Below are 24,749 nucleotides of genomic sequence, written 5' to 3' on the forward strand. Positions count from 1 at the left end.
AAAAAAAAAATACCACAATTGTATATTATCCTCAGAAATAAACATACTTTTAATCTCAGCCTCAGTAACTTCCAATCTTAGCCATCAACTCCCCTTCTTTTTTACTATTAAATACACGATGAATAAGCCCACACGTTGGGTGTTAACTAATGGCCTTACTAAATAGATTTGGAAAATATCATTACATCAGTTTAAACAAAAGCATGGACATAAGGACAAGTGTCCTTTCTCCCGCTAAGTAGAACGTCACAATTGTGGACCAATGACATCCCTAAGGGCCTGTTTGTTTCCCCAATTACATTAGTTAAGGAAATGGATATGATTACAAATTGATTTACTTGTTTGGTGACATCAGTTGCATTTGACTGCAATAATGACATTGCTTACATTGTTTATTTATCTAGGTAAATTTGTAAAGATGACAATTTCATAATGTAAAATTATGATGATTACAAATTCCTTTACATGTCTCCCATTACATATGTATTTGACCCTTGAATTATGTACCGTAATACTTGTTTAAACAAGCATTGTAAAATAATAATGATGGCTAATTTACGTTATGTTACCAAGGAAACCGGCGAAACAAACATGACCTAAAAGTATGTGGTATGCATTTGGAATCATGCCGCATTGTACCTTCTCAAAAAAGACTCCCAATGAAGAAAAAGAAGGCGGATTAGCTCATCTTCAACTCCTTTTTTTTTCTTTTTTCTTCTTTTTTTAAAACAAAATGACCTCGGGCAGCTCACAATTTCTCATGTAAACCTAACTATTTCATAAACCACCAAGAGTTATTTAGAACGTCTCACCAGAAGAAATTTCCGAGGAGCAAAAAGTGTGTAATTTTGCAAACGATAAAAATATAAAGATGCAAGATTTCTCATGTACATGAAAAAGGTGAAGTCTACCACCGGGTCCTTACTCTTGCTCCAGTGGTAGACTCTTAGGAGTTTCAACACCTGGTCAAGGGTTCGAGTACCCATAGGTGGTGAAATTCCACTACGGCGTGAGTGCGTGGGGGTATGTGTGCGTGTGTAAATAAAAAAAAAGTGCAGCAGATCAAATCAATCAGTAATATAAAACAGGGCTCTTAGATCTTGAAACAATTTGCAAATTTGAAATCATGTGTCACATGACTGTACATTATGAAAAACAATTGTTCTATATCTCAAGGAGAAGGTGAACAATGCAGGAAGAAATGCAGTGACCTTCAGAAAACACAGGATCGAATAAACTGCAGATAAGAAGTATTTGAATAAACAATGGATAAGAAGTACAGATAAATGAAAAGCCACTAAATTTTGTAGAAATTATCGTCCTCCCTCAAACTTCAAATTTTCCAACAATGCAGACAACAGGCAAGATAAAGTAACATTGGATCATGATAAGCAAAAACCACAAAGATACCATCATGATACACATATTAGAACAATACAATGAACAATTTCATCATATCATCATAAAAAATGCTTACACAAAGAAAGCAATGATATGGGAGAAAACCTCATACTGATGATTCATAGCTGCCTCTGTCTGAAAAAATGCATCCCTAAGGACTTCTGAAGCATCACCAAGGGAAATAACCCTCTCTCTTCTTTCTGAAACTGACAACATATCGGCAACCGTCTTGGGCAGTGTTCTAGACAGTAAAACAATGAACTGTTAATGACTGAACATCCATTGCAATCAAAATATCTTTACTTTCCCGTCTATTCGCAATTTAGATAATGATCTACAAAGTCATACCAAAACATTAATAGTGGAACTTTGTAGCAACAGACGGAGAGGATATGAATTGGAATACTTTGCAAAGAAGTCACACTATAGTCAGTTAACCACCGAGGCTTCTCACAAGTTATCATATGGCTTGCATTTTCTCAACATTTTATATGCTATTGCTTTCCAGCTCTAACAATTAGCAGTTTCTGCACCTTGATCTTTCTTTTAACTCCAACTCATAGACAAATAAGCCCATCTGAAAGAATGTTTTGGTGCCTGAGAAAACATGCTCAAGACCATCTTTTCAACCAACTGAATGTTCAAAACATAAAAGCAGTATAAGACTGAAAATTTTAACCCTGAAAAGATAACACCATACACCAAAGAACAAATGTTTTGGTGCCCGAGAAAACATGCTCAAGACCATCTTTTCAACCAACTGAATGTTCAAAACATAAAAGCAGTATAAGACTGAAAATTTTAACCCTGAAAAGATAACACCATACACCAAAGAACACTTTTTTCACTGGTGCAAAAGAACACAAATTATGAACTGAAACATTAGAATTTCATCCAAAGTATCATATTTGCAAGGTGTTTAACAAAATGAGAAATACTATTACAACATGCACATCATAGAAGTTTATACGCAGTGCCATCTCCTAGTGTTTACCATAGATGTGGAATAGATGTGGAAAGCATGAATGCTACGCTGATTGGGAGTGTTGATCTGTGTGCCCCCTCCCGGATGATTCTTAGCCAAAATCACAGGATCAGACACCTATGGCCATCCATTTGGGAGTCATGTCCTTTTGCCTATCAACAAACTGTTTTTGAAAGGGGGGAAAAAAAAAACTATGCGCAAAGATTGCACAATGCAAAAGAGAAAGACACAAAAACAGCCTGGCAAGCTTTATCAGCGACCCTGTGCCTGTATGCATGGTTATAAACAGTTGTGAGGGTTGTCCACTGAATGGGGAGACTTCCTCTGTTTTAAGCAAACCATCCCTTTTTCAGGCCATTGATGGACACCACAGTCCAATCTTCTTGCCTTTTGCAATATTGCCCACCACATGGTGGCGGACCAAATCAACAATCCCAATCACCAAAAACAAGTGCCGCATGTACAACAAAGATGTTTCCAATTGCACATAAGATTCATGATGCTCTCATGTCATTGTAGCAACCCCCTCAGTTAGATACAGTTTCAAGGCAATACAACCATTTGTTCCCAATCAGAAGAGTCTATCATGCAAAAATTCTGCCTATGGATTTTGACACCTCTAGTATGAAATCAAAATCGGATGGCTAAAACTAACTTGCTTGCGGATCTGGCTGCAGCTGCTCCACCATGCCCATCAAAGATGCCAAACAGTCCAAACTGCATTTTGTGCATTGATTAAGATACCTATCGAGGACAGAGGAAAAAATCCCACAGCTAAAGGCAGTAACATGAAAACCTGGTCAACTTCGGGAAGTGGCCACTGGTAATAGCACACATCTTCCATAGGAAGTTTCTTTCCTCCTCGGCGCAGAGACATAGCATCAGAAGCCAGACCAACTCCAAAGGGAATATTATGTTCAGCATGATGGGTAATTTGAACCTGTTACAATGTAAAAGAATGTGGATACCACGAACTGATAGAAAAGAGAAGATTAAGCAAAGAGCAAGGTTTGAAAGCTAGCAATGCAGACATAAATGACCTATAGGTGAAACCTATGGTTGAGTTCAGTTGCAACTAGATAATGCAGTGAGATAGGCATTAGAAGTTGGGTGGCGGATGATGTACCCACATTGTGACTGGGAATAAATCTCCCTCTCAGGAGTTTTGTGGAAAGTAGCCTGATTAAGCATTTCTATGGGTGTTTGAATGTAAATGTTTTCCCAACCATAGTTCAATCACTTCAAATAAAACATGCCACAAGGGGCCAAAGACTACCTGTGTTCGGATATCAAAATTGGTAAAGTTCTTACCCAACGAGGTTTTGGCGAGCAGCCGTCACCGTGGATTTGATCCCTACGTGTGGGTTCGACTCCCCTCCTCAGCATTACCCAATACATGTGGTTATGGGTGGTTGCGTGTATCCGCAGGGAATAATCTCGCCTCAAAAAGGGGCGGAGACACCCTGTGTCGTGAAAAAAAATTGGTAAAGTTCTTACTCCATGTAATGTGGTTCTGATGAACAATCGTTTCCCCCTGCAACTTATTAAGGAGACCCTATCCTGGTGAATCCCAATGAGCCTTTTTGCTCAGCCTGCCACCTCTAAAAATTTCTCTCTCCCAGAGTACGCACAGTGACATTCAAAGAGTCATTCTACCTTCAGTACCTTCTGCATCCACGACGCCACCTTCACTTATCTAATGACTACAGGTTCCAAAGGAAGCTATTCCAAAACGGTTACGTTAATGACCGTAAGGGCAGTTACATAATGGTAAAGGTAGTCACTGTTGCACGCTATGGGGTCGTAATAGCCGTAACGGAAAAAAATGACCCGTAACAACCCTATAAAGGTCCGCTACGAGGCCGAAATAGATTATTTTTTTTTAATAGAAAAGAAAAGAAAATTTCTGTGACGGTCATTACAGCCATTATTGTAATGGTAAAGGTAGTGGCCATTACGACCACCATTACCGCTATGGAATACCATGTTCCAAAGTGTGTAATAGGGCTTTCAACAAGCAAGGTCCGGGTTAGACACTGTTATACCCAGACCTGAAACCAACTAGGGGAGTTAGATTCCTGTATTGTTGAGTTCGGATAACAACACCGTCTATGAGGTTCCAGATCTGAATCCAATGAGTTTTGGGTGTTGCATAGGGTCTGACAGGTCCAGTTTAGAGCATGAATTAGGATTCGGAAAGGGTTTGGATCTGGAATCAGGTCCAGCTCCAAGTTCAGATTAGGATCCACACTAGAAAATGCATTTTGTAAGGTTCTTAAGTAGTCATTTTAATTACAAAAAGAACCATCATCACCATCTAGCCTTTCTCACAACAATTTGGGTTGCTTTTAAATGGTAGATCGGCAAAATTTTACGATCGGCTCCCCACCCAACATCAACCTTTGCCCAATATATAATCATCGATTGGATTTAAAAGTATAAACAAAAAATCATGAGGCCCATGCATTGTGCCACGAACCTAAGCCTTGCCCCACTGAAGGGCCAGCCACATCCTCAGCTTCACCTTGTGGTTTTAAAACTTTGATATTGATTGTAGCAAAAAATGTGTTACTTCAATCAAGTTTAAAATAGAGGCAATGTTTATGCCTAAGTTAGTCACAAAGATAATCAGAACTCGCAGTGGAAAGGAAACAGTTAATTGCCTTTTATGTACCCATTTAAAAATGACGTATTTTGTGGTAAGATGGTCATCAAAACTTGGTTTATGAAGTAGGAAAACAGTCAAGAGTTGTTATTACAAAAGGAGGATATTGGAAGTTGAAATAAGAAGGCACGTACTTAGTTGGATTTCCTTTCCTGATTTTCTTGGATGCAAGGTAAGTGCTCTGCCTACAATCTACTTGGGCCTTCCTCTTTGCATCGGTAAGCCCCTGATTCACCTTTGGGACAAGATTATAGAAAGGATGGAAAGCAAGTTGTCTTCAGAAAATGAACTTTTATCATTGGGTGGGAGGTTAAATCTTATCAAAGCGTCTTTTTCAAATTTGCCTATCTACTATCTTTCTCTTTTTAGATGCCCAAAATCGGCTATAGCTAAAATCGATAAGTTGAGAAGAAACTTTCTATGGCAAGGAAGATCTGATGGGAAGAAGTTTCCCCTGCTTAATTGGAAAGAGGTTTGCTTACCTTATGAGGAAGGGGGAGCCAATATCCGGGATCTCCTCCTTGTCTATGAAGCCCTTTTGGGTAAATGGGTTCGGAGATTTGAGAACGAAAGAGATAGTTTATGGCATCAAATTATTTCAGCTAAATATGGCCTCTCCCCCCCAAGGTTGGTGAACTAAATCCTCCTCGTTATAGTGTGCCTCCTCCTTGTGGAAAGGAATAGCCAAGTCTGCCCCCTTGGTGTTTGAGAGAATCCCTTTCTCCCTTGGGAATGGTTTGAGAATCAAATTATGGTTAGATTTATGGTGCAGTGACCAGCCTTTGGTTGTGTTTTTGCCTGTGTTGTTTGCATTTTCCTCTAATAAGGATGTAGTTATCAAGGATTGCTTTATCCCTGGGGGGGGGGGGGGGTGTAGATCCTAAGAAAGAGGAATTTACTCTGAACTTATCTTCTTTGTAGACTTTTTTGTCCTGTGAAGTTGAGGAAGACTGTATGCCTGGTTCAGGAATCTTTTTTGTTCATTCGCTTTACAAATCCGTTGCAGAGGCCTCTTCTCCCACAACAACCTCCCACATAGCTCATTTGTGGCACTATGGAGTCTCTCCAAAAGTGGTAGCTTTCAGGTGGCTGGCGGTAAGGAACAGAATCCTCACAATTGATAATCTCTAAAAACGTGGAATGTGTATTCCCAACATTTGCCTTTGTGCTACCATTCCAAAGAAACAGTGGACCAACTTTTCATACGTCGTCCTTTCTCCTTTGATTTATGGTGGAGCATTTTCAGAATGTCCGGGGTAGCATGGATCATGCCAAATTCTATGGAAGATCTCCTTTGCAAGTGGCGTGCAGAATACGAAAGAGCTATGGGGAAAAGAAAGTAGAGAATCGTATTTTTGGTTGTCCTATGGCAATGTGGGCAGAAAGAAATAATCATTGTTCAAGGAATTCTAGCGTTTCTACACCGGGGGGGGGGGGGTAAGATAGAGGAATTTACTCTCAACTTATCTTGTTTGCAGACTTTTCTACCTTGTGAAGTTGAGGAAGACCGTATGCCTGGTTCAAGAATCTTTTTTGTTCGTTCACTTTACAAATCCATTGCAGAGGCCTCTTCTCCCACGACAAACTCCCACACAGCTCATTTGTGGCACTATGGAGTTTCTCCAAAAGTGGCAACTTTCGGGTGGCTAGTGGGAAGGAACATTATCCTCACGGTTGATAATCTCTAAAAATGTGGAATGTGTATTCCCAACATCTGCCTTTATGCTACCGTTCTAAAGAAACAATGGACCAACTTTTCATATGTCGTCCTTCCTCCTCTGATTTATGGTGGAGCATTTTCAAAATGTCCGGGGTAGCGTGGATCATGCCAAATTCTATGGAAGATCTCCCTTGCAAATGGCGTGTGGAATACGAAAGAGCTATGGGGAAAAGAAAGTAGAGAATCTTGTTTTTGGTTGTCCTGTGGCAATGTGGGCAGAAAGAAATAATCATTGTTTAAGGAATTCTAGCGTTTCTGTGGCTGGGGTGTTCTCGAGTGTCCTTGTTCTTTTCAGGGATTGGGCTCCCTAAGAGACTCTCAGCTCTTCCTGGGTTGTTCTTTCGAGGGACAGATTTTGTATGGTCTAGTTTTTTGTATTTTTTTTGTTTTTGTTTTACTTTTTTAGCTCTCTAGGTTGTTTTTCCTGTTTATTTTTTATCTATCAGTAAAATCCTTGCGTTTCAAAAAAAAACAAGTACGATAATTGTGCACGTACTTAACATACTCGCTAAATTATTTGTAAAACTAAACATGGGCTGCAAAATTATGTAATTAGAACAAGCACATCATCATCATCAGCTTATCCCAACTAATGGGGTGGGCTACAAAAATCCTGTTCCGCCATTCCACTCTATCAAGGGCCATAGCTTCAGTTAGACCATAGGTCATCAAGTCTTTTCTCGCTACCTACACCCACGTCCTTTTGGACCATCCCCTTGCACTTTTAGACCATTCGACTTGCACCAATAACGGGTTTATTTTGCCAGTTTTCAACAGTGATTAAGTATGTGACAGATCTTACATGCAGTTCTCGGCTCAAAAAACAAAACTAGAGAAACCAAAAATACAAGCAATGCCACTTCAACTCACATATACTTGGGATGTTGTACCAAGAGTAATTACGTCTCCGCTTGAAAGCTCGATGGGTTCACTCCAATGCCTTTGTCCTGACTCTAGATGGTGAACTGCACAAGAATTTAAGAGGGTTCCATTCAAGCTCCCCATATCCACCAGCTCCCATTTCAATTTCTGCCATCACCAAATACCAATCTAATGAGAAACAAAAGAGACTCACATCAGTGCACTTGCCCACTGCCGCATGCCAACATGTGTGACATCCAAGCCACTAGCAAAGCCCACCACATTCATGCTCTAGCCAAAAGATCAGGCCAGTCCACCCATCCAGGGGAATAGACAAGTAACCATCCAACTGTTCTTGTAGACATCTGAACAATCTGATGTATGGATCGGCCCAGTTTTTGCACCAGGGTTAAAGTGCGAGACCCATCCAATGATCAGCTTAGGTAGTGCACATCACATATGTGACATGTTCGAGCCACAAGTGCACTAAGTCACTAACACAAGCATTAACAGCCCTCAAGTCCAGTAGCAAGCAAATTAAAATCAAGGTTGGCCAAGTCAACTCATGCTCCCCCAAGTCGACCTTGAATTATGCCACACCGAGGTTTTTTTTTTTTAACGTGCAGTCTCTGTAACAGAACAAAATCAACATTCCTGTGATTTTTTTTCATGACTCGATGACTCAAACATGAGATAACCACACCGTCTTGCTGGTTAAAAAGGGCATACAAAACTTATTCAACCTATATGATGTTACCATAATGTTATAACTATTAAAATATACATTACGATATATTGTTTTAAGATAATAAAAGCTCTTTTTAGATGGTAAAGCCAGCCTCCCTCCCTCTGAGTCATGTCAGACTGTGTTGTTCATTAAAAAGGACATGAAAGTTTATTTAGCCTACAGGATGTTACTCCTATTAACATATACATTATAAGATATTGTTTTAAGATGATAAAGGTAGCCTCTCCCCCTCCCACCAAAATATGCATTATAATGTTGTTTTCAGAAGATAAATCCAATATAAATTTAAACATGCATATTCATTTGTAAGAAACTATTCTTTATAATCCAAAATTAGGTTAATTAAAAAAACACAGGTCACACTGAGTAACCACACCAACAGCACAAGTCAAACTTTACAGGTTGACAGGGTCAAGTCTGAGTCCCTAGTTTTCCAAACTTGATCAAAATAGCAGATAAACAGTTCCTGCAACCAAATTTCACATGGAACTGAAGTGAAAGCAAGTGTCAATTGATGCTTACATTTAAGTTCCAATTTATCATTGCATGCTTCCCTGAAACCTCTGAATCCTTCAGCAACAAATCACTTGGAGGAACTCTTCCAAGGGTCAATGGAAATCGAGAGGCATTTGTTGACTGCAGGGAACAGCGGAGTCCACGAGAAGGACCAGATATAACTTCCAACGTCAGGCTGCTTCCTGCACTTCTAACAAAAAGATAGGATGATGTGTTTTACATAACCTGTGGTAATTGAAAAGAATGCTGAGAGTCTAGTTTATGTACAAATAAAATCAAGTAAAACAACTTATTTGAATCCATCAGGGGGGAGGGGGTAGAATACGTTGGTCAGTAGTATCTTGGGGCAACGAAACTTGATATTTATCATCATCAAAGGAAACTGAATTGCAGTATCCTTCATCCTTTCTAATATGTTTTCTTCCTTCAACAGGCCAACTTGGCACCAATGTACGTTTGAGAGTTTGACCAACTAACAAATGTTCTGGAGGTTCAGAAATAACATCCAGAATCAAAGCAGCACCTGGGAGAGTTTAAAAATTAATCATTTGTGATTGCTGAAAAGAGCAGTTATATGATGATACTCTATGCAAATATGAAGAGGCTAAACCAGAATCACCAAAAAAGAATGCATACCTTGGCTCACATGTGCATCTGCTGATGGAATCCTCTGTTTATAGACTAGTCCATGTGTGCTAGGTGAGCTGAAACTTCCATCAATTTGAGCACTAGATCCCTCTAAATCACAGCTTCTGGACAAGTCATTTCTTGGGCTTGGGGATGGAGAATCACCGGGAAAAAGAGGCCTTTCTAGATCATCAACCTGCAGAAACGGATCAGAAGAAGCGGACAGACTTCTTAAGAAGAAAAACCATGTTTGGCAATCAATAGAAGTAGTTTCCTTTGAAAAGGGGTGCTCCTAGAACCAGCATCTCATGGGGAGACATGCAAATCAGGAAAAAGCATTAATGCCAATCACTTTTCTAATAAGGAACATGCCCAAGAAAGATGCACCTGAAGCATTGGGATCGAAGTTCCTTATACAAGAACTGGAAAAGCTCAAGCTAAAAAGAAAATTAGTAGAGATGATCACAAGATGCAAGCTGAAATTCATTTTATATGTATAAATAGAGAAGACCAGGCATCAATTTGAGCACTTATATTTTAACTTAGTACATAAAAGTCACGAGCACATTAAGGGCCTGTTTGGCAGCAACAGCAAGGCTAGTAACTAACCTGGATCGTCTAACCATGGTTAGTCATTAATTTTTAGGATAACTACAGTTAGCTTAATGAGAGGACCACCACATCGCGCATACCTTGTTTCTCCTCCAACCTTCTCCTATCAACCATGAGGATGTGGATTCTGTTTAGACTCTTAGCATTAGCTTATACCTTGAACGAACTTGGTGTTCTTATCCACTTAAGCCACATTCCCTGTGATTTGTCTCCACATGATTTCACCCTGCTTTACTTTCCTTTGATATTCTAGCTTTAGTGAAGCCTGTTTTCCTTCTCCTCAAATAGACTATCAAACTCTTCATTAGAACCAACACTTCGATTTCAAAAGGAATAACTGCCTTCTCAGCTCCTGCAGTGTTCAAATTGTCCTTCCATTCCTTTTAGCTTTCTAGGTTTCATCACCAATTTGAACCCAGTCCAACCTTCTACATGAATGGATTCCCACCACTCTCACTTTGTTAGTGAATCCTCCTCTTCTAACCACAAAAACTTGACAAGGAATGGTGATGGCCCCTATTGCCCCTCATTAGTATCCAACACCACCAAGTAGTGATCCAAAATGGGAAGAGAATTCCATATTGCCTAACCCTTGTATACCAGTCTTCCTGATCCAAGGAAACAAGAAATCTAGTCCAAGAGAATTGGCAACCACTGACTCCCCAAACGAGAGGACCAACATCTCTCTCTCTCTCTCTCTCTCTCTCTCTCTCTCTCTCTCTCTCTCTCTCTACACACACAAAATGTTTGAACAAAGGGCGAAAATTGCCTACATCATTGCAGATCACCTCACAAACCAGTATTAGAGGTGAAACTTAGGCAAGTTGGGTTGAGTTGAGGGTCAACCCAACCTCAACAAGACGAACCAACTTGCAACCTAACCCAACCTGAATTCCAACCAAATGTGACCCAACCCAAAGTCCTCCATACTCAACCCAAGCCAACCCGACCAAACCTCAACCCAACCCAACCCAGACATATGTGATTAGACCCAACCTAACCCAACCGAAATTTGCTCAACCCAGACCCAAAGCAAGGACCTTGACAATCATTTTGTTGTAGTAATCAGTATAGTATACTAAAAAATATTCCTCTCATCATCATGAATGCTACCTAACTAACAAGGTTGCTCAAGATATGTAACCCACCTAACCACATTTTGCCTCATCAATCAACTTACACTCCATCAGTGCCTTTTGACAGCCATGGTTTTTTTTAAGAGCCATAAATGATTTTATTAGAAAGTAACCTGACAAATAGTGATGGGGACATCACGCGCACACACGCACTCACGCCGCCCCACCTACGCACGTACGCATGTAGGAGGACCCCATCATCGATCTGTCTTGATGACGACGTCCAGGGAGGGCCTCCTAGCTAGAAGTCAAGTTTTGGTTCAGAAAAGTGGCCCGATAGTCAAGAAAAGTCCACCATGGGATCTCGTGATCGTGGCCCACTCATCAAATTGGTTTTATATTTTAGATTTTGCTTATTGTTATTATTTAGAACATCGTGAACGCTTTAGATTTCCTTGTTTGTTTTTTATTTTAGTTTACTTCATCGCCAAGTAATAGGTGTCGCACATGGTGCGAGTTTTTGGGTATAGGGTTCTCCCTGTAAATAGGCACCCCTTGTAGTTCTTTTAATTCATTGAAGTTAATAAAAAATTCCTGCTTTATTTTTCTGCTCTCTTCGTGAGTTGTGAAAGAATTCAAAAGTGGGTGCAAAGCCCTCCATTTTCGAAGGGCTAACTACCGTGGTGCGAAGCCACATTGATCCCAATTCACCCCCATCTTCCATCATCTTTTTTTCCATCTTCCCCCACCATCCGTACTTCGAATTTGTCCTTTTGTTGCATCAGATTTCTTCATTACAGCAGGTTCCCAGATTTCGGCCCGCAAGCAAGCTGAAACTTCGGCAAAGCACCACGCACAAACCGTACATCGGATTGAGCTGAGATTTGGGGGTTTTAGAGTCCATCCCTGGCCGACCAGGGCCAAGGTGGCCTTTTTCTGAATAGTGGGCCCCACACACGTGCGGCCGGGATCACACGCACGTCCGTCTGGGCCATTGTTGCTGTCCACACTCGGGATCATCTTTTGGTTCAGGTTTTTATCCTCTCATGGCCGTTTTTCATGAATCCTAACCCTAGATTACATGATCCCTAATTGATTTGCCCCTTTTTATCACCTTAGGGTTCCTTGAATTAAAATTAGGGAATCCCTTGGATTAGGGATTGATTTTTATGCATGAGTAGTTGATTTTATTTCCCTTTGACATCGTTTGGTTTATAATTTTTATTGGTCCAGTCCTAGCCTGTGTCGGCTTGGACCCGCATAAATTCTCCTTTTTAATTGAATGTTTGGATTTTCATGTGGGACGTGGAATTTGTGTGATTGTTTCTGAATTGGTAGGATCTAAGCCTAAAATCTTACATATCATATTTAATTTTCCATGTCCTGCATCAAATTTGGTATCAAAGCCTAGGGTTCTTGTAGGGGAATTCATTACATGTTTAGGGTTTGGTTGTTTATGTCCATTACGCATCAATTCTCATCATATATGGCTGTTTAGAGGTCCATAAACCCTGAAATAAGCTGCTGAAATTTTCTGTTATCCCCTTATTTGAATTATTTTAGAAATTAACTTAGTTTTCTATTTCTAGGTTTAGAAACTTTCCTTTTCTGTTTTTTTTATAAACTAATTTTTTAGAAACTTTCTTAATCTGTTTTTAGAAACTAATTTCCTTTCCTTTTTTCTTTTTTAGAAACTAATTTACTTTCCGTTTTCTTTTTTTGAAACTAACTTACATTCTATTTTTTGCAACTTTCCTTTTTTCTTTTTCTTTAGAAACTAGTTTGTTTTTTTAAAAACTTTTCTAATTTGTTTTTTTTTTTAGAAGCTTTCTTAATTTGTTTCATTAGAAACTTTCCTTTTTCGTTTTTTAGAAACTAGGTCGATTCTTTAAAATTTAAAAAATTTAAAAATTTTAAAAAATTTAAAAAAAATCTCTTATATTTTGACAACTATATTGCTAAATTTTGGTTGGCACCCTACACTAAACATGGAACAATTGCAAGAGTCACTAAACAAGTTGTCCCAGAAGTTGGAGTTTATGATTAAGCGCTTGGAAATAGATCAATGCTTTAAGCAGCTTGATGAACGCATTGCCCGACTAAAGACCATCGCCAGGACAAACCCCACCATTGGGGTAGATGTCCAATCTCAGGCAGGTGACCTGAAGGATAGATTAATGAATGGAGTTGGCCAAGGAATCAGTTATGGGCATGCACCCGTGTACCCACCCCATGAGGGACATCAAGACCACTATTTTGAGGGGTACAACATGTGCAGCCTTGTGACTAGAGAGAGTGCACCAGATGTTAGTGTAGAGTTACCCACTGAAGTCATTCCGATAGTGGATGAGTTTCGTGATGTTTGTCCTGATAATCTACCGGATGAGTCCCTTAGGAGGGATATAGAGCACACCAGAACATGGGACACCGTAATACCTACAACCGAGTTTATGTTGAATAATTTTGTCGATAGGTCCACAGGTCTAAGTCCTCGTGAAGTCCTTACTGATTATAAACCTAGGAAACTTATTGATTTTGTCCCTATAGCACTGTCCCATAGGCCGTCAAAGTCTGCAGAGTCTTTTGCGCATCACATTCATTCATGGCATCAAGAAATTAGGCAGAAGATCATGACTAATAATGAACATTACACATTTTCTACAGACCAGTATAAATGTTTCAAAGGATTCAATATTGAGGACTCTGTGATGGTCTGTATCAGGCCCGAGTGGTATCCTTCGAGGGCCGTTCGTAAGTTACACGCGTGTAGCGCTGGACCCGTCAAAATTATAAAACGAAACGGTCTCAATGTGTATGAGGTAGATCTTCTACCTTCCATGGGAATTAGTTTCACATCTGATGTGGAGGATTTAGTTACTTTTCAGGGGACCACTGATACTTTGCCCGGCCCTTCGCCCACCCATCCTGATTCCTCATATTTATCCTTTGAACCATGGCCCCTTCCTGACCCATTTTCCCAGCCTCTACCTCTCATATCTACTTTTCGTAACCTTTCTTCCCAGCCTCTACCTCCCATACCTACCCTTCCTAACCCATTTTCCCGGCCTCTACGTCTCATACCTATCCGTCCCGACCCATTTTCCCAGCCTCTACCTCCCATATCTACCCTTCCCAACCCATTTTTCCAGCCTCTACGTCCCATACCTACCCGTCCTGACCCATGTTCCCAGCCTCTACCTCCCATACCTACCCGTCCCGACCCATCTTCCCAGCCTCTACCTCCCATACATATCCTTCCCGACTCATTTTCCCAGCCTCTATCTCTCATACCTAACATTCACACACCCAAAAAGAAAATAGAGGATATCCTGGACCATCAGATAGTTTCAACGTCGGACGGCGGGTTTCAGAAGTACGTGGTTAAATGGAAGTCACGCCCAGCTTCAGACAGCACGTGGCTCACTGAGGAGGAGCTTCAGAGACTTGATCCTGACATCCTGGAGCGGTTCGGGAGTTTTATTTCGCCAGTGGCTAAATCTTTGCAGCCGGGGAGATTTGATGGGGATATCACGCGCACACGCACACTCACGCCGCCCCCCCTACGCACGTACGTATGTAAGAGGACCCCACCATCGATCTGGCTTGATGACGACGTCCAGGGAGGGCCTCCTAGCTAAAAGTCAAGTTTTGGTTCAAAAAAGTGGCCCGATAGTCAAGAAAAGCCCACCATGGGAACTCATGATCGTGGCCCACTCGTCGGATTGGTTTTATATTTTAGATTTTCCTTATTGTTATTATTTAGAACATCGTGAACGCTTTAGATTTCCTTGTTTGTTTTTTATTTTAGTTTACTTCATCGCCAAGTAATAAGTGTCGCACATGGTGCGAGTTTTTGGGTATAGGGTTCTCCCCGTAAATAGGCACCCTTGTAGTTCTTTTAATTCATTGAAGTTAATAAAAAATTCCTGCTTTATTTTTCTGCTCTCTTCGTGAGTTGTGGAAGAATTCAAAAGTGGATGCAAAGCCCTCCCTTTTCGAAGGGCTAACTACCGTGGTGTGAAGCCACATCGATCCCAATTCACCCCCATCTTCCATCATCTTTTTTTCTATCTTCCCCCACCATCCGTACTTCGAATTTGTCCTTTTGTTACATCAGATTTCTTCATTACAGCAGGTTCCCAGATTTCGGCCCGCAGGCAAGCTGAAACTTTGGCGGAGCACCACGCACAAACCGTACATCGGATTGAGCTGAGATTTGGGGGTTTTGGAGTCCATCCCTGGCCGACCAGGGCCAAAGTGGCCTTTTTCTGAATAGTGGGTCCCACACACGTGCGGCCAGGATCACACGCACATCCGTTTGGGCCATTGTTGCTGTCCATAATCGGGATCATCTTTTGGTTCAAGTTTTTATCCTCTTTTATCCTCTCATAGCCGTTTTTCATGAATCCTAACCCTAGATTACATGATCCCTAATTGATTTGCCCCTTTTTATCACCTTAGGATTCCTTGAATTGAAATTAGGGAATCCCTTAGACTAGGGATTGATTTTTATGCATGAGTAGTTGATTTTATTTCCTTTTGACATCGTTTGGTTTATAATTTTTATTGGTCCAGTCCTAGCCTGTGTCGGCTTGGACCCGCATAAATTCCCCTTTTTAATTGAATGTTTGGATTTTCATGTGGGACGTGGAATTTGTGTGATTGTTTCTGAATTGGTAGGATCTAAGCCTGAAATCTTACATATCATATTTAATTTTCCATCTCCTGCATCAAATAGCCAAGCTGAAAGAATACAAGAAAACATATTAAAAACCCAAAAAGGAACGACCTACATTAATGTCAAAGTTATGAATATTCGAAGCCCATTCCGATGCGTCTCTCTAAGATTTCCAAAGATCTTGATCCCATTATTTGAACTTGTTGTCAAAGCATCGCACATTACGTTCACCCCAAATATTGATAAAGCATCATGCATAAATCATTTTGACAACCATGGTTGTTAAACCTCTTCACACGAATCTTGTATCTTCTTGTGCTACATTGGAGTATCCCATAGCCTTAAATGGATAGAATGAACTATCTTCCACGGATCCTAATTGCCGCCCTGGAGACTCCCAATGTCTTAATCAAAGCACCAACCAGAGTTTGAAATATCGGTATCGCGATACAGATATGTATCGCATCCTTGCGATACAAATATGTATCGGTTCTCGCATGGGATATATCATTTGTATTGGGTAATTTATCACACTTTTTGGGAAACATGGGGAAACATTGGAAAAAAATGGTTGAATTTTTCAATTGAACTTCAGGGATTGTTAAAAAAGACCTTAATACACACTTTTAAATCATAACATCTCAAAAAAGAAGTGCACATAATAGGTTTCCTTTGTATAGGGTTCTAAGTTATGCATTGTCTAACTGAACTAATGCAACTATATTCAAATTGGAATGCATAACATTTAGGGGTCATTTGGCACCATGGATTTGGGGGGATTTGAGGGGATTTCAAATCCCCCGGTTTTTTGGCATCATAAAGTAACCGGGGGTTTCAAAACTAGGGGGTTTCAAATCCCCTCAAAGAAGGGGTTTGAAATCCACGGTGAAAGCTTGGATTACATTTAAAATCCTTCTAAGAGTTGCATGTGTAACATGTGCGTCACTAGACTATTAATATATTGGGCACATGGCCCACTAATGATATCCTAAAACAATTAGATTATCAATTCAATCACTATAATTACTTTAAAATAATGATCGGCGCAGTCCAAACACTGTCCATGTAAATCAACGGTAAAAAATCGTTGGTTAGTCACTCGGACATGATCTTGTGCTTGTGGCCCATCCAAGACTTGGAATTTCATCATTTTCGAGCAAAGTATATATTTTAGCAGGCTCATTACAACCATTGTGTCAAACATTATGATGCAGGACACATGATTTAATGCTAGCATGCAACGTGGAGATTATGAACGAGTCCATAAAGTAATTCAATTAACAAAATCTGCTAATCCACCAAGTAATTAAGAGTATACAATAGGAAATAAAATCTGATTTAGCCTAAATCACATGCCCACATGCTAAAAAATCACATAAATCAATTAAAACCAGGCTCGATAGAAGGATAGAACTTCCAATTTAGCATAGGCATGTTCCACACTCGAGGGATAGATTTGAAGGTTTTATGATTAGGATTAGAAGGGGAAAATCTGAAATTTGAAGAATTAGGGTTCATGGGAAATGAGAATTTTGGAATTAGGGTTTTTTTAGAAATTGGGGAAAATCTAGGAATGTTAGGGATTTTAGATCTAAGGTTAGAGTTTTGGGAATGAAAGAAAGGGATGATGAAAAGCCAAAAAGAGGCTAGGTGGGAACGTGTGGCGTTGGAGGATGGGTTTAGGTCAGTTGGGGTTTGGATTGTGGATGGGTATGGGAAAGTATGGTTTGGGAGGAGACGAAGATCTGGGATGGAGAGAATGAAGAACCTGAAGAAAATATCTGGATGGGAGAGAAAAGAGAATATGGTGTGGGGATAGATGGAGACCTCATGCCTCCGTTAATGAAGATTAGCCTCGCACAAATCTTTCTTCCAAATCGCATAGAAGTGTCTTCAAATCGCATGAAGATAGGAGAAGAAAGCAAGAGCTTCTCTTCTTCTTTTTATCACAAAATCCAATAGGGTTGGATCTCCACCCCCCCTGTGCTTTTATTATTAAAAATTCGGAATTAAAAATTCAGCATAATTACAACTATGCCACTCACTTAAGTGAAGTGGCCCATAATTATAAAAGATTTGGTTGGTAAAAATAGCAAAGTGGACTGCAAATGACCCATAAATCTGATCACTTGAATCGGGAAAGAAAATTGTAGGAGGTTGGCAATTTAGGTGACCTTGGAAGAAAACTCTTAAGAACTTCCTTTCACTATCTGGATTTTAGTTCATTTTTCGTTATAGGTACCATGATCCATATAACAAAAAAGTAAAAGCTTCGTTGCTCTTTTTGCATTTTTGTTCTTTTGTTGGGGTTCTCGATTTTTTAACAAAGCAAGTGATGTTCAAACCACTATGACAAATATAGCCGAGATATTGAAAATCTCAAAATATTTTCAGAAAAAATTAAACGAACAATATTATTACAATAGTATGGCAAGATTGCCAAAAACTCAGCAGTTTTAAATTTTCCATGATTCTATCACAAATTTATTGTGATCTTAATGCGAAAACATTATTTTTTTAGCTAATTATTTCATTTCATTACACACACACACACACACACACACACACACACACACACACACAAAATTTAAATGTATTTATTATTTGTAATATTTTATATATGTGTGTGTGTGTGTGTGTGTGTGTGTTGAACGAGATTTTCCCAATAAAATGCCAAGAAAGGCCTAAAAAATCTAGAAATCTCCCAAGAAATTCCCAAACCAATAAATTGACACGAACAAGATCTATCATTGTGGTTCATACAAACTACTATCCCTTACTATCAATAAGGTCAATTGGTCTAAATCCCTTAGACCTTCCAGTCTATCACTCTCTGGGACAAGCACAATGAAGAAAGCCTCTATTTCTTTGGATAATAGGCCTCTAGTATAGAACTTGAAGATAAAGTCCAACATATCCCCTTTTACCTCCTCCCAGAGGCAATAGGGTAGCCATCCAGTCTAGGAGACCTATCCTTGCCCAGGTCACAAACCGCTTTGCCTCTTCCTCCCCTATTGGTTGTTCTAACCAATCCGCTTCTTCCTTGCTAATCCGATCAAATTGGAGGTTCTCAATATTCAGGCAAGAGCGACACAAACCATCATCAAAGAGCAATACCAAGTAGAAGTCAACAAGTAGACTTTGGGTTTTGTTCTATCTACTCCAGCCATTAGCAGTCCCGTGAAAAACTTTCGCACTTTTTGTCCCCGTCTTTTAGCCACAGAGCTTAAATCTTTGACATATAGGTGTGCAAAGCATGAAGCAAAGTGGCAACATATTCAAGTGTGGGAGTAGGAAGGCATTTGTTTCAAAATGTAAACAAGTATAAATGGGAGCTAGAGTCCGAAGCATGGTTTGAAGCAAGAGCAGCAACTAGTTAGAAGGATCTTACAACTAAGCTTTGACATCGCATTATTTTCCCTTATATTTTTCTTTTAAACTCAAGCTTCAACATGTCTCTTAAGCTTTTCTTCCCTAGTTAATTCATTGCTTTCTTCCTTACCATCAAGGGCTTAAATTATAGTTGCACACAGCGTGAAGTGAAGTGCCAATAGATTTGGATGTGAGGGCGGGTAGGCGTCTGTTTCAAAATAGTTCCGAGTATAAATGGGTAGGGAGTGGAAGCAAAAGCACAAATCTAAACCACGATTTGAAGCAGGAGCGGTACCTAGCTAAAAGGATCATGCAACTAAGGCTTCAATCTCCTAAATGATCATGCTTTGACATTGAATATTTAACAAAACATTCGTCAATCCACATCCCCACCCCCAAAATGTATTCTATTTTTTCAGTTTCACCATTAATCCATGACCTTCTCCTCTTTAAACAAAAATGAAGAGGAGGCTTTGAACTTATTCAGCCAAGGGAGTATCTTCAATCGTAATATCTCTCCAAAATAAAAATAAATAAACCTTTTCCAACAAGAAAGCATGTACCTTTCTCGAGTTCATGGCCCGCGGCAAGCTAAGTGTTCAGGTCCCCTAGTCGTCTTCCCATTTTGTTTATCTATTTCCACATTTGCATTTCTCCATTATTTAAAGTTTAGCTTGGAAATCAACTCCTCCACTTCCCCCATATTCTCTCACTATAACTTCCCTCCAAGTAGCCTTTGATTCCTCCCCAAATCTCCACCACCATTTGCTCTAAAGGAACCAATTTCTCCTTGATTTTCCCCTTCCATGCCACCTTCCTTCATCGGTCTTTGCATCTCCTACCAATCCCCGGAATGGAATTTGAATCATGGTTCATCTCCTTCCCACAAGAAGTTACTTTGGATTCACTCCACCTCTCAAGCAAACTTCTATCAGCATCTTAAATCGTGACAGAAAGCATACCACAAACAAGCCGATATGATCAATGTGATTCTTCCATATCTATATTATCATTGACACGAGACACATCATTTTAGATCGGCTAACATTCCCTCAAGATCTCTAGAGTCTTCAACCATGATATATCACAATCTCTAAATTTATATATCTCAAACTGTCCTACTCTTCCAAATAGAACAAACCTATTGGACGTGAAGAGAAAAGGTGTTAAAAGATTTTATTTGTTGGGAACCAAAAAATGTCTAGCTTAATTTCACAAATGTCCCCACATCCCATGCAGGAGATATAGGTCTCACCCTCGTTCACCACAAACCTATCTAATGAAGTCATGGTACATACCACTGGCACTTTCCTACAGTGCGTGCCTATGATTTGGTCAGTTTGGATATTAGTATATAATGGCACATGTTCAATGGAAATGTAAACATATGTATGGTCATATTCCGCCATGTAACAGGTAATAAAAGATGCTTTAAGTGGAGGTAAACTATCACCATAATCTATCTCCCTTTATAGAAAGGATAAAGGAATGAATGTATGAGGTTGAACCTTATCCTCCACACCACCAAGGTACTCATTGCACACCCACCCCACCCCCCGTACTCTTGCCGTACTCCTATCAAATTGACACAAATATGCAGTGGTGTTTTAGAGGACCAAAGTATATAAGGTTGGTAAAATCTGACTGTGTTTTGACCCTCTTTCCATACAAAACTTGCTTTTCATGCATCTTAAAAAACCACCCAGGTGTTAGCACAAATGTCGGAACTGCGGAAACTCGACCAAGATGAGTGTGTTTTAACTTTTACCACAACTAATCACCGGTTACACTATCCTGAAGCCCCAAATTCCATCAATCATCTCCCACAAACACAATTACATAACTAGAGTCTAAGACTCCTATCCAATATCGATGTTGTTGTAAGAACAACAAAAGCAAGCTTTTAATGGGTACAATCCCCATGTCTCAAACACATCTTTCCATAATGCACTATACAAACTCATCCATTGGCAGACAATAGAAAGGGGAGTCACGATTTACGATACTTGGGTCTTTCAAGAAATTGGAGTGCCCAATCAAATGCTTGGACACTTGGATGCAGGTAAGGACATGGGTTCCCCCATCTCCATGACTTGAAATCTATGCCTCTAGTTATTTAAATTTTAGAGCAAATGGCACCAATCAGGCTACAAGCCTAACTTGTCATGTATGAAAATTTTGATGTGATCATAGTTATGAGCTGTCACTGATCCATGTTGTGCCTGTATCCCAAGAATTCAAGGTTTGGAGGATCTGTCATGCTCAACCCTTGATGTCTCAATATCCTTACCTGAACTTGGATAACACTGGGGAGAATGCAATAAAAGGACAAGGTTCAAACAAATTAAAAGGGTGCTCAAATTGTAGTGATCCAAACCAGGTGAACCCAAGCATGCCATTCTTCAATTAAATGAGAGAATAAATCAAAGTCAAGAAACTATGAGGAGTTTTTCTTCTCAACTATCTATCCAACAAAGTTCATACCACTGTTGAACACTTCAAGAGAAACAAATTAAAGATTGCAGTCTTTGTTTTTGTTCAAGGGACATGGGTTTTCCACTTCGATTGTTCTAACAGCCCAACAAGTGATAATGTGTGCATGAACCTAGACAAGGACATCACCATCTATCTCCAAACCAAAGACATTTTGATCACATTTACAAGCTAGAGTACAATACGAACAAAGATAAAATCAGGTAATTCTAATTTTCGCTGTGGGTTTGCAATCTAAAGCGGTTGAGAGAAACCCAAAACAAGAATTTGCACCAATCACCGCACAAAAAACCCGATTCTAATCCCTTAAATACAATTGCAGTCACTCGTCCAGGCAAGAAAATGCATGCAAATCCAGACCCAATTCTCAACAACCGAAAGTATCGATTTCCAATCTTTGAATCTCCCACCAAAATAAAAGAACCAAGATCAAGAAAGTCAAATCAAAAGGCCTTGAAAGGGCCCCAAATCACATTTCCAAATCTAACCCACTAGAAATGAATGCATCCAACGAGAAATGAACAGATGCCCAAATGCCCAAATCGTAGAAAAAACCATATACTAATCGAAAAGGGGGGAAAAGAGGGGTGAGAGAGAGAGGGATGGGAGAAGGGTATTGGGACCTTGATGAGGCGTCTGGAATAGAATGAGAAGAAGCGCCATGGCTTGCAGAGGAAGATGAAGATGAGAAGGAGAAGGAGGAGCATGAGGACGAGACCGACAATGCTCTCTACCATAGCCATCGCGCTCTCTGTTGGAATTTTGGAAAAAAGAGAGAAAGAGAGCGAGAAGGGCGCTTTGAAATGGTCGCATTATATTCTCTCGCCCTCTCTTCCATGGATGTATGCATGCATGTGCGTCCGCGATGTCCGCGATGCATACCCTACATTGCTACTCTGGTGGAGTAGGATGGTTGACATACGGGCGCTGAGAAGTCGATCATGTTGCATGCAAGTAAGATTTAAAGTAGTATGGGCCTACTAGGATTTCCCGTGTGAAATTCGGTCAGTCCATCAATTATGCCAGCTCCTGTTTGAGGTTAGAGCCAACAAATAAGTAAAAAAAATTAAAAATAAAAATAAAAAAATAAAAAAACTAAGGGCCTGTTTGGAAGCATGGATTTGGAACCCCTGGATTTGTGTTTGGCACCCTGGCGTGTGAATCAACTTTAATCCAAAAATACCTATGCATGTTACATCTACAGGGTATCAATTTAATTACTAAATCAACTTTAATATCTCTAATTAGTGAGATATATAATTTTTGACACTATGGTTGTGATAAGCCTGCTGAAATATATATTTTGCCTGAAAATGATGAAATTCCAAGTCTCAGTTGGACCGCAAGCACAAGATCATGTCTGAGTGACTCACCAGTGATTTTTAATCATTGATTAATATGGACAATGTTTGGACAATGCTGGACAATGTTTGGACGGTGCTGATTTACATGGACAATGTTTGGACAGTGTTGATCATCATTAGTGGGCCATGTGCCTAATAGAATGATAGAGTGACACACATGCCACACCTGCAACTATTGAAATGATTTAGGTGTAATCCAGGTTCTACCCGTGGATTACAAACCCCCTCAAAGAGGGGATTAGAAACCCCCTGGATTTGCCCCCCAATTACTTTATGCTGCCAAACAACCAAGGGGATTTGAAATCCCCTCTAATCTTGGGGTTTCAAATCTAGGGGGTTTCTAATCCCCTCGACGGTGAGAGCTTAGATTATACGTAAAATCATTTCAATAGTTGCAGGTGTAACATGTGTGTCACTGTATACTATCATTCTATTGGCCACATGGCCCACTGATGATGATCAGCACCGTCCAAACGTTGTCCATGTAAATCGGCACCGTCCAAACATTGTCCAGCACCATCCAAACATTGTCCATATTAATCAACGATTAAAAATCATTAGTTAGTCACTCAAACACGATCTTGTGCTTGTGGTCCATCCGAGACTTGGAAATTCATCATTTTTAGGCAAAGCATATATTTTAGCGGGCTTATCACAACCATGGTGTCAAAATTTATATATCTCACTAATTAGGACATTAAAGTTGATTTGGTAATTAAATTCAAACCCCCGTAAATATACCGAATATACCATGCATAGGTATTTTCGAATTAAAGTTAAGTCACACTTAAGGGTGCCAAGCACACCGAGAGGATTGCCAATCCAGGGGGTTTCCAATCCTAGGGTTCCGAATCCTAAGGGTTCCAAATCCACGCTCTCAAACAGGCCTTAAGTGGACCACAGCATAGGAAACAGTGGGGATAGGAATGCTCAACATTGAAACCTTTATAATGCTCCCTATGATGTCTATATGTCATCCAACCTGTTCTTAAGGTGATCCCATCGGTACAAAGGGGGAAACACACAAATGCAAGCATGCAATCTTGATAGGGCAAAAAAATTTCAATGGTTGGTGGTCAATTCCCTTTTTTATGGTTCAATCCCTGCAATTTCTTGCAAGGTGGCCTGCTTAGTCTAGTGCTTGCATTATTTTTTAGGCTACCATGGGCTAGCAATGCTCTTAGATGGACATCAAGGTGGGTTCCACATAGCTTGGGTTTTGATGAGCCCCTGTAAGCAACCAGTGTTCAATCATAAGGCCCCACTTGCCTACTACCTAGGGTTAACCCCGCGCTTTGTAAGGCCCATTGTGATGTCATTGTCGAGTACACTATTCATTCGATGCTCCAAATCATATGAGGGCACGAGCTTGAGGCAAATCTAAAACTCGAGTGGACCACACCACATGAGACGGTAGATATGGAAATGTTCATCGTTGAAACCTTCCCAAGACCACTTGTTTGTGGGGAGATTTTGTTGTTATTCAATTTGGGCGTGCAGCTACATGTGTTATAAACTACCTAAAATTGTTCAACTGTATACGATTCAAAATAGTTTCGAGTGTACTAAAGTCGTATTTGACTCGAATTGATTGAGCACTTATAACCATTGGGCACCAAATTAGTCAGACT

At 40.0% G+C, this 24,749-nt stretch overlaps 1 protein-coding gene across 4 annotated transcripts in view; it reads right to left on the reverse strand.

The window, feature by feature from the left end:
* The window catches only part of LOC131226054 (protein phosphatase 2C 70), a 61,668-nt gene extending 39,087 nt beyond the window's left edge, over nt 1–22,581 (reverse strand). Inside the window, exons 1-8 of one of the 4 annotated variants that reach the window (XR_009161634.1) lie at nt 22,378–22,581; nt 9,533–9,719; nt 9,222–9,419; nt 8,903–9,078; nt 7,642–7,800; nt 3,183–3,326; nt 3,042–3,103; nt 1,507–1,642 (exon numbers count right to left, since the gene is read on the reverse strand). Coding sequence is in view for 3 of the 4 variants with exons in the window: in XM_058221721.1 (XP_058077704.1) it covers nt 1,507–1,642; nt 3,042–3,103; nt 3,183–3,326; nt 7,642–7,800; nt 8,903–9,078; nt 9,222–9,419; nt 9,533–9,719; nt 22,378–22,497 (1,182 nt within the window). In the remaining variant the exon portion in view is untranslated. The remainder of the gene's footprint in view (nt 1–1,506; nt 1,643–3,041; nt 3,104–3,182; nt 3,327–7,641; nt 7,801–8,902; nt 9,079–9,221; nt 9,420–9,532; nt 9,720–22,377) is intronic. The other 3 variants (XM_058221721.1, XM_058221722.1, XM_058221723.1) reach the window with 3 other exon arrangements.
* Nucleotides 22,582–24,749: the final 2,168 nt, after the last annotated feature.

The sequence above is a fragment of the Magnolia sinica genome, chromosome 14 (genome assembly GCF_029962835.1).
Source record: "Magnolia sinica isolate HGM2019 chromosome 14, MsV1, whole genome shotgun sequence".
Lineage (NCBI taxonomy): Eukaryota > Viridiplantae > Streptophyta > Magnoliopsida > Magnoliales > Magnoliaceae > Magnolia > Magnolia sinica.